Raw genomic sequence first — 10,688 nt, forward strand, 5'->3', positions numbered from 1 at the left:
ATGGGTGAACGGGACTTGGTGCGAGTTAGGACACGGCAGCCGAGTTTTGGAGCACCTCAAGTTTACGTAGGGTGTAATGTGGGAGGCCGGCCAGGGGTGGGTTGGAATAGTCAAGTCTAGAGGTAACAAAAGGCAGGGGTGAGGGTTTCAGCAGCGGATGAGCTGAGGCAGGGGCGGAGACAGGTGATGTTACGGAGGTGGGAGTAGGCGGTCTTTGTTATACTGCAGATATGTGGTCAGAAGTTAATTTCGGGGTCAAATAGGACACCAAGGTTGCGAACAGTGTGGTTCAGCCTCGGACAGATGTTCGGGAGAGGGATGGAGTCAGTAACTGGGGAACGGAGATTGTGGCGGGGACTGAAAACAAAGGCTTCGGTCTTCCCAATATTTAATAGGAGAATACAGGAAACTTTGTGCTATCCGGCACCGACGGGACCGAGCTGTTGCCGTCCCATCAAAACTGCCGGGCGAACCAGCGCTAATGTTGAAACATACGGAGATTTTGCGCTCCGTATCTGGCAACAAACCCCGTTGCTTAGCGACAGCTTCTAAACAGTCGGCCGTACCTTGCAAGCGTCTCTGTACCCTAGCAACAGCTTCAGCGAGACCTTGCAGAGCCTGACTGGTGAAAAAAAAAGCAACGAAACGGCTCCTGATTTTTGCCAGTGGCTCGAGCATTCCGAGCACTTAACCTCCGGATAAACCGAAGTTTCCTGTATTACTGCTCATCCAGAACTGGATGTCGGACAAGCAGTCTGACAATTGAGGTTTAAAATTAACAATTGACCCCCGGCATCAATTGCCGTTTGCGGAAGAGAGTTTCAAACTTCTACCACCCTTTGTGTGTCGAAGTGTTTCCTAACTTCACTCCTGAAAGGTCTGGCTCTAATTTTTAGACTCTGCCCCCGAGTCCTGGACTCCCCAACCATGAAAATATCTCCTGATGTGGCTCGGTGTCAAATTTTGTCTGATAACGCGCTGGTGCGGCGCCTTGGGATGTTCTATATCAATGATTTGGATGAGGGGGCTAAATGTAACATTTCCAAATTTGCTGATGGTACAAAGCTAGGTGGCAGTGTCAGTTGCGAAGAGGATGTGACGAGGCTTCAAGGGGATCGTGACAGGCTCAGTGAGTGGGCGAGAACATGGCAGACGGAATATAGAAACATAGAAGATAGGAGCAGGAGTCGGCCATTCGGCCCCTCGAGCCTGCTCCGCCATTCAATGAGATCATGGCTGATCATCCAAATTCAGTACCCTGTCCCTGCTTTCTCCCCATATCCCTTGATCCCTTTAGCCTTAAGAAATATATCCAACTCCTTCTTGAATATATTTAATGAATTGGCCTCAACTGCCTTGTGTGGTAGAGAATTCCACAGGTTCACCACTCTCTGGGTGAAGAAATTCCTCCTCATCTCTGTCCTAAATGGCTTACCCCTTATCCTTAGACTGTGACCTCTGGTTCTGGACTCCCCGACCATCGGGAACATCCTTCCTGCCAGTCAGTCCAGTCCTGTTAGAATTTTATAAGTTTCAATGAGATCCCCTCTCATTCTTCTAAACTCCAGTGCGCCAGCTCTCGCCGCTCGCTCCCGCAACCGGAGCGAGGTGCTCGGCGAGTCGGGTAGAGGCAGCGCAGCGCGGCGAACAGCAGCAGCAGCCAAGCCGACCCGCTGGAGCACATCGGCCGGCCGCTCCTCGGCGGGAAGGAATTCCGACTGGGAGGAGGGCAGCCGAGCATAGCGGCCAGAGGCCGACCCGTGAAGAGAGAGAAGTAGGCCCCGGAGCGTGGAGCGTGCGACGGTGAGGAGGAGGCCGCATTGGAGCATTCACATCCCGACGATGTGTTCGGCGAGTCGGGCGGAGGAGTGCAGCGCAACGAGCAGCAGCAGCAGCAGACTCGCGACACGCTGCAGCACGTCGGCCGGCAGCTCCATGTCGGGTAACTCGCAGTCTGGATGGGAGCCGGGCATGGTGGCCTGAGCGGGAGAAGCAGGCCACCACACGTGGAGCCGGCAACAGTGAGGAGGAGGCCGCGGTGAAGAGGAGGACGGAGCGGCTGAGGGACATCGTGCTCCCACTGCCACGGGAAGCCATTGTATTGACTCTGAACGCGGCGCTGTATGTATAGCTGACGCGTCCCGACGGGGAACAAGCATTCCATTGTACTTGTTACATATGGCAAATAAATCTAATCTGAATCTAAATCTGAACTCCAGTGAGTATAAGCCCAATCGACACAATCGCTCCTCATACGACCTCAACTCCAATTTCCAGCTAAAGCCACTGAAAGAATTTTTAAAAATATAAAGTGCAGCAGCCAACTTGCATGTGGCAACCAATTTGTGCACAGCAAGCTCCCGCAAATGGCAAATGTGATAAATGACCGGATGATCTGTTTTTCGTGATGTTGGGCGAGGGGGTAAATATCTGGGGGGAGGCTGGGACCGCTGGGGAGAATGTCAAATCAAATCAAAATCAACTTTTATCGTCATTGTTAGTGCACAAGTGCAGTACAACGAAATGTAGGCTTGCGGCTCCCGAGAGTGTACATTTAGATTAAGACATTTAAACATTCCACATACATTAACATAAACATAACCCTAATAAAGTGCATTGGCAGATGTGCAGGCTTTAGAGTTTATTTGTGGAGTTCAGTAGGATGACAGCCCTGGGAAAGAAGCTGTTCCTAAATCTGGTCGTACGGGTGCGAATGCATTTGTAGTGTCTCCCAGATGGCAGGAGGGCGAACAGACTGTGGCTGGGGTGGGTAGGGTCTTTGATGATGGTCCGTGACCTCCGTAGACAGCGTTTCTGGTATATGTGCGCTATGGTCGGTAGCCGGGTGCCGGTAATGCGTTGGGCAGTTTTGACTACCCGCTGCAGGGCTTTCCGGTCATAGTAGCTACAGGTGCCATACCATACTGTGATACAGTTTGTCAGGATTCTCTCTATAGTGCAGCGGTAAAAGTTAGAGAGGATCAGGGGTGACAGGTTACATCTCTTCAGCCTCCTTAGGAAATATAGGCGCTGCTGGGCCTTCTTCACCAGAGAGGAGGTATTGAGGGACCAGGAGAGGTCTTCCGTGATGTGGACTCCGAGGAACCTAAAGCTGTCCACCCTTTCCACCACAGCCCCATTGATGTGGATGGGGGTGTGACTACCACCTTTAGACTTCCTGAAGTCCACAATGATTTCTTTGGTTTTCTTGATGTTAAGGGCCAGGTTGTTATCGGCGCACCACTTCACGAGATGCTGGACCTCCTCCCTGTAGGCTGACTCATCGTTGTTGGTGATCTGGCCTACTACCGTGGTGTCATCCGCAAACTTGATATGGTATGCCGTGGGATCTTTTACGTTCCAGCCCGAGAGCGAGGATTTAACAGTTCATCTGAAATGGGGCACCTGCGGCAGTGCAGCACTCCCTCAGTGCTGCCCCTGGGGTGTGAGTGGGGTGGCTCGCCACTTGGGGGAGGCCGTCCAATGCCCAACACCTCCCCCTGGGCGGTTAGTGCGCCTGCGCCGTACGGCAGCCTCTCCTCCGCGCAGGTGCGCATGCCCAGTGCCGTACGGGCCCTCCCTTCTCCACGCAGCTGCGCATACCCGGTGCCGTACGGCTCCGCGCAGGCGCGCAGGCCCCCCGTGCCGTACGCCACCTCCCCTAGTCGCCCACGGCGCCTGCGCAGTGCCGTACGCAGAGGGAGGCGGTCACTCGCCTGTCGATCGCTTCCAGTCGCTTTTGGTCTTTCCTTTTTCAAAAGAAAAAAATTACCGATTCGGGTCGCGGGAGCCATGGCGCAGTACAAAGGAGCGGCCAGCGAGGCCGGCCGGGCCATGCAGCTGATGAAGAAGCGAGAGAAGCAGCGGGAGCAGCTGCAGCAACTCAAACAGAAGATCGCCGAGGTTAAGATGGCGGCTCTTAAAGGGGCCGCGCACCCTCTTAAAGGGACCGCAACATCTTCTTAAAGGGACCGCGCCTTTGGGAGGGAAAGGGGCGGGAAATCAACACCACAAAAAAAATCATTGGGTTGGAGGATTAGAGGGGAATTTTTTTGTGGGGGGGGTACAGGCTGGGGCTATTGAACTACAGGGGGCTGCGCGCGTGAGAAATCGGAGCAGGAGTTGGCCGTTCGGCCCACAATGCGAGCCTGCTGCGCCGTTCAATAAGATCACGGCCGATCTTCTTGCCTCAACCCCACTTTCCCGCCCCGTCCCGTCCCGCAAATGGAATGTTGGCCCTTATTGCGAGGGGGACGGAGTATAAAAGCGGGGCGAGTCTTGCTGCAACTGTACAGGGCGCTGGCGAGACCACACCTGGAGTGCTGCGTGCAGTTTCGGTCTCCTTATTTTAAGGAGGGTTATAATTGCATTGGTCGCAGTTCAGTGAAGGTTCACTAGGTTGATTTTTTGGGATGAAGAGGTTGTCTAATGAGGAAAGGTTGAGCAGGTTGGGCCTGTACTCATTGGAGTTTAGAAGAATGGGAGGTGGTCTTATTGAAACATAAGATTCTGAGGGGGCTTGACAGGGTAGATGCTGAGAGGATGTTTCCCCTCGTGGGGTCATAGAAACATCAAAGATAGGAGCAGGAGGAGGCCATTCGGCCCCTCGAGCCTGTTCCGCCATTCAATGAGATCATGGCTGATCATCCAAATTCAGTACCCTGTCCCTGCCTTCTCCCCATATCCCTTGATCCCTTTAGCCTTAAGAAATATATCCAACTCCTTCTTGAATATATTTAATGAATTGGCCTCCACTGCCTTCTGTGGTAGAGAATTCCACAGGTTCACCACTCTCTGGGTGAAGAAATTCCTCCTCATCTCTGTCCTAAATGGCTTACCCCTTATCCTTAGACTGTGACCCCTGGTTCTGGACTCCCCCGACCATCGGGAACATCCTTCCTGCATCTAGAACTAGGGAGGCATAGTTTCAGAATAAGGAGTCGCCCATTTAAGATGGCGATGAGGAGGAATTTCTTCCCTGAGGGTCGTGAATCTTTAGAATTCTCTACCCCAGAGAGCTGTGGAGGTGGAGTCATTGAATATAATCAAGGCGGAGATAGACAGATCTTTGAAAAACAGGGGAGTCGAGGGTTATGGGGAGCGGGCAGGACAGTGGAGTTGAGGCCAAGATCAGATCAGCCATGATCTTATTGAATGGCGGAGCAGGCTCGAGGGGCCGAATGGCCTACTCCTGCTCCTATTTCTTCTGTTCTCATTGTGTTCTTAAATATGGCCTTGCTACAGCTACCCGCATCCTGCGAACAAATATATAACAGAAAAAAAAAACTCCCCTCCCCCCCCCTTGACCACAGAGGTGCGAATAAAACTTGCTGCATCCCCATTAGAAATTTCTGTACAGCCCCCTCTCAAATACTGGTGGCAACCTCAGAGAATGGCAGAGAAGAGAGGCCCTGTGTGTGTAAGCCTGCAAGCATGAAATTCTTGCCAGTATATAGTCGTAAATCTCAGCTGTGGGCCGGTGCTCTCATAGAAACACAGAAGATAGGAGCAGGAGGAGGCCATTCGGCCCTTCGAGCCTGCTCCGCCATTTAATGAGATCATGGCTGATCATCCAAATTCAGTACCCTGTCCCTGCCTTCTCCCCATATCCCTTGATCCCTTTAGCCTTAAGAAATATATCCAACTCCTTCTTGAATATATTTAATGAATTGGCCTCAACTGCCTTCTGTGGTAGAGAATTCCACAGGTTCACCACTCTCTGGGTGAAGAAATTCCTCCTCATCTCTGTCCTAAATGGCTTACCCCTTATCCTTAGACTGTGACCCCTGGTTCTGGACTCCCCGGCCATTGGGAACATCCTTCCTGCATCTAGTCTGTCTAGTCCTGTTAGAATTTTATAAGTTTCAATGAGATCCCCTCTCATTCTTCTAAACTCCAGCGAGTATAAGCTCAATCGACCCAATCTCTCTTCATACGTCATTCCTGCCAGCCCAGGTATCAGTCTGATGAATCTTCGCTGCACTCCCTCCATGGCAAGAACATCCTTCCTCAGATAAGGCGACCAAAACTGCACACAATACTCAAGGTGTGGTCTCACCAAGGCCCCTGTACAACTGCAGCAAGACATCCTTGTTCCTGTACTCAAACCCTCTTGCTACGAAGGCCAACATACCATTTGCCTTCTTAACCGCCTGCTGCACCTGCATGCTTACCTTCAGCGACTGGTGCACAAGGACACCCAGGTCTCGTTGCACTTCCCCTTTTCCCAATCTATTGCCGTTCAGATAATAATCTGCCTTCCTGTTTTTGCCACCAAAGTGGATAACCTCACATTTATCCACATTAAACTGCATCTGCCCAATCGCCCAACCTGTCCAAATCATACTGGAGTTTCTCGGCATCCTCCTCACAGCACACACGCCCACCCAGCTTTGTGTCGTCTGCAAACTTGGAGATATTGGCCTAGAAATTCGGTGGGCTGCGGCACCAGTTAGCGCCTAAAGAGGGCACTCAGTGGCTTTAGTGTCACTGGCCGCGCCTCCCGCGATATTTAGCTGGGGCGCTAATGGCGGCGTTAGCCTGTTGCGCTGCGCCGTCACCGATGACGTAATCGGTGTGCGCAGCGCCCCGCTACCGCCCCGATCGCGATATTTGGTAGCGGCCGCCTCTGTAGCACCGTTCGCAAATCGCGCCCGGTTCACGGGGCCTACCTGTGGCGGCAGTGGCGCAAATTAAGGTGGCGGTGTAGGGCGGCCATTTTTCCCGGTGGCCGCCTGCCAGCACCTTCGTCCCCGGCCTCCTGATCCCCCCCCCCGGGCAGTGCCGGCTGTGTCCCGAGAGCCCAGCACTTCTCCTCAGTTCCGGGCTCTTTTGCCGGTACTCGCGATCGCTCATCGCGCTGGTGCAGGCCCCTCCCCCTTAAGAATGGGAGGAAGGCCTGCAGTACCGCAGCGCGCCGTGCCGCGGCTTGTGGCGCTGCGATATTCAGTTTCAGCGCCCTAAGAGGGACGCGGGGCGCCTCGAGCAGCGCCCCGTGTCCCTCTTGGGGCGTTCAAGATGAATTTCCGGCGGGCACAACTGTTCCGATCGCAGCGGTAAATCCAGCGCCCAGGCGAGCTTGGCGCCCCGCTTGGGCCTCCACCGAATTTCTAGGCCGTTACATCTAGTTCCCTCGTCTTGATCATTAATATATATTGTGAATAGCTCTCCCCCGTGCAGTGGACAGTTGGGCAATAGCAGAATACTGCGGATGCTGGAAATCTGAAATAACAATAGAAGAGGAGGATGCCGAGAAACTCCAGTACGATTTGGACAGGTTGGGTGATTGGGCAGATGCATGGCAGATGCAGTTTAATGTGGATAAATGTGAGGTTATCCACTTTGGTGGCAAAAACAGGAAGGCAGATTATTATCTGAACGGCAATAGATTGGGAGAAGGGGAAGTGCAACGAGACCTGGGTGTCCTTGTGCACCAGTCGCTGAAGGTAAGCATGCAGGTGCAGCAGGCGGTTAAGAAGGCAAATGGTATGTTGGCCTTCGTAGCGAGAGGGTTCGAGTACAGGAACAAGGATGTCTTGCTGCAGTTGTACAGGGCCTTGGTGAGACCGCACCTTGAGTTATTGTGTGCAGTTTTGGTCGCCTTATCTGAGGAAGGATGTTCTTGCCATGGAGGGAGTGCAGCGAAGATTCACCAGGCTGATACCTGGGATGGCAGGAATGACGTATGAGGAGAGATTGGGTCGATTGGGCTTATATTTGCTGGAGTTCAGAAGAATGAGAGGGGATCTCATTGAAACTTATAAAATTCTAACAGGACTAGACAGACTAGATGCAGGAAGGATGTTCCCGATGGCGGGGGAGTCCAGAACCAGGGGTCACAGTCTAAGGATAAGGGGTAAGCCATTTAGGACTGAGATGAGGAGGAATTTCTTCACCCAGAGAGTGGTGAACCTGTGGAATTCTCTACCACAGAAGGCAGTTGAGGCCAATTCATTAAATATATTCAAGAAGGAGTTGGATATATTTCTTAAGGCTAAAGGGATCAAGGGATATGGGGAGAAGGCAGGGACAGGGTACTGAATTTGGATGATCAGCCATGATCGCATTGAATGGCGGAGCAGGCTCGAGGGGCCGAATGGCCTACTCCTGCTCCTATCTTCTATGTTTCTATGTGAGGGAGGGAATAAGTCGGCCAGGGATTCCACTCCTGATTGCTATGCACTGAAAGCGTGGATGCCGGCATGAGGGTAAAGGTGTTCTTGGCCTCATGTGGCCCTTTATAAATCTATGGTTAGGCCTCAGCCGGAGTATTGTGTCCAATTCTGGGCACCGCATTTTAGGAAGGATGCCGAGGCCTTGGAGAGGATGCAGAGGAGATTGACTGGAATGGTTCCACGGAGGGGGGACTTCAGTTGCGTGGAGAGACTGGAGAAGCTGGGATTGTTCTCCTTAGAGCAGAGAAGGTTAAGGGGAGATTGACCAGAATGGTACCAGGGAGGAGGGACTTCAGTGACGTGGAGAGACTGGAGAAGCTGGGATTGTTCTCCTTAGAGCAGAGAAGGTTAAGGGGAGATTGATCAGAATGGTACCAGGGATGAGGGACTTCAGTGATGTGGAGAGACTGGAGAAGCTGGGGTTGTTCTCCTTAGAGCAGAGAAGGTTAAGGGGAGATTGACCAGAATGGTACCAGGGATGAGGGACTTCAGTGATGTGGAGAGACTGGAGAAGCTGGGGTTGTTCTCCTTAGAGCAGAGAAGGTTAAGGGGAGATTGACCAGAATGGTCCCAGGGATGAGGGACTTCAGTGACGTGGAGAGACTGGAGAAGCTGGGGTTGTTCTCCTTGGAGCAGAGAAGGTTAAGGGGAGATTTAATAGAGGTGTTCAAAATCATGAATGATTTTGATGGAGTAAATAAGGAGAAACTGTTCCCAGTGGCAGGAGGGTCGGTGACCAGAGGACACAGATTGAAGATAATCGGTAAAAGAACCAGAGGGGAGAGGAGGAGAATGTTTTTTACGCAGCGAGTTGTTGTGATCTGGAACGCGCTGCCTGAAAGGGCGGTGGAAGCAGATTCAATAGCAACTTTCAAAAGGGGGAATTGGAGAAATACTTGAAGGGGAAAAATATGCCGGGCTGTGGGGAAAGAGCAGGGGGGAGTGGGACTGATTGGAGAGCTTGTTCAAAGAGCCGGCACAGGCATGATGGGCCGAATGGCCTCCTGTGCGGTGTGATTCTATGCAGACCCGCTGTCCGCTCCCATCCGGAGAGGAGGGGAGAAGATGAAGGAATGTTTCCTGATTGTCTTTTCGTTTTTCCCTGTTGCAGGAGAATTTGGTGAAGTCAAACATCGACAAGAAGTTCTCGGCTCACTACGATGCAGTGGAGGCGGAGCTCAAGTCCAGCACCGTGGGTAAGGCGCGGAGTGCACCCCAGTGTCCTGAATGTGTCGTCCACGGCCAGAATCCCGCACCGTCCCCGCTCCCTCTACACTGTCCCCATCAAACACTCCCAGGGCAGGTACAGCACGGGTTAGATACAGAGTAAAGCTCCCTCTACACTGTCCCCATCAAACACTCCCAGGGCAGGTACAGCACGGGGTTAGATACAGAGTAAAGCTCCCTCTACACTGTCCCATCAAACACTCCCAGGGCAGGTACAGCACGGGTTAGGTACAGATTAAAGCTCCCTCTGCACTGTCCCCATCAAACACTCCCAGGGCAGGTACAGCACGGGTTAGATACAGAGTAAAGCTCCCTCTGCACTGTCCCATCAAACACTCCCAGGGCAGGTACAGCACGGGTTAGGTACAGAGTAAAGCTCCCTCTGCACTGTCCCATCAAACACTCCCAGGGCAGGTACAGCACGGGTTAGATACAGAGTAAAGCTCCCTCTACACTGTCCCCATCAAACTCTCCCAGGGCAGGTACAGCACGGGTTAGATACAGAGTAAAGCTCCCTCTACACTGTCCCCATCAAACACTCCCAGGGCAGGTACAGCACGCGTTAGATACAGAGTAAAGCTCCCTCTGCACTGTCCCATAAACACTCCCAGGGCAGGTACAGCACGGGTTAGGTAGAGACATTAGGACCAGGAGGAGGCCATTCAGCCCCCTTGAGTCTGTTGCATTAGGACCAGGAGGAGGCCATTCAGCCCCCTTGAGTCTGTTACATTAGGACCAGGAGGAGGCCATTCAGCCCCCTCGAACCTGTTACATTAGGAACAGGAGGAGGCCATTCAGCCGCTCGAGCCTGTTACATTAGGAACAGGAGGAGGCCGTTCAGCCTGTTCTGCCATTCAATGAGATCAGGGCTGAGCTGTGACCTAACTCCATCTCCTTGCCTTTGGCCCGTATCCCTTAATACCTTTGGTTAACAAAAATCTATCAATCTCAGATTTAAAATTAACAATTAACCCCCAGCATCAGTTGCCGTTTGCGGAAGAGAGTTCCAAACTTCTACCGCCCTTTGTGTGTAGAAGTGTTTCCTAATTTCCCTCCTGTAAGGCCTGGCTCTGACTTTTAGGCAATGGCCCCCTAGTCCTGGACTCCCCAAACACCGGCAGACAGGTCCTGCCACTCTGCACTGCGGTGTCCCCGTCTGCTGCTCCCTGTTTGTCACCGTGTCTCTGTCGGGATCCGTGACCTCTCTCAATTCTTTGCGTCTTGCAGGTCTGGTCACCCTCAACGACATGAAGGCCAAACAGGAAGCCCTTGTGAAGGAGCGGGAGA

General features: G+C 52.6%; 1 protein-coding gene across 1 annotated transcript in view; it reads left to right on the plus strand.

Annotated features, from left to right (window-relative positions):
• Positions 1 to 3,664: 3,664 nt before the first annotated feature.
• LOC147080643 (protein FAM50A-like) overlaps positions 3,665 to 10,688 on the plus strand; it is a 7,068-nt gene continuing 44 nt past the window's right edge. The window contains exons 1-3 of the mRNA XM_085981140.1: positions 3,665 to 3,903; positions 9,286 to 9,370; positions 10,629 to 10,688. The exon at positions 10,629 to 10,688 is cut by the window's right edge and continues 44 nt beyond it. Coding sequence (XP_085837266.1) covers positions 3,793 to 3,903; positions 9,286 to 9,370; positions 10,629 to 10,688 — 256 coding nt within the window. The 5' untranslated portion in view covers positions 3,665 to 3,792. The remainder of the gene's footprint in view (positions 3,904 to 9,285; positions 9,371 to 10,628) is intronic.

Source organism: Somniosus microcephalus, unplaced genomic scaffold, assembly GCF_052327205.1.
Source record: "Somniosus microcephalus isolate GS21.2 unplaced genomic scaffold, FLI_Smic_1.0 scaffold1344, whole genome shotgun sequence".
Classification (NCBI taxonomy): Eukaryota; Metazoa; Chordata; class Chondrichthyes; order Squaliformes; family Somniosidae; genus Somniosus; species Somniosus microcephalus.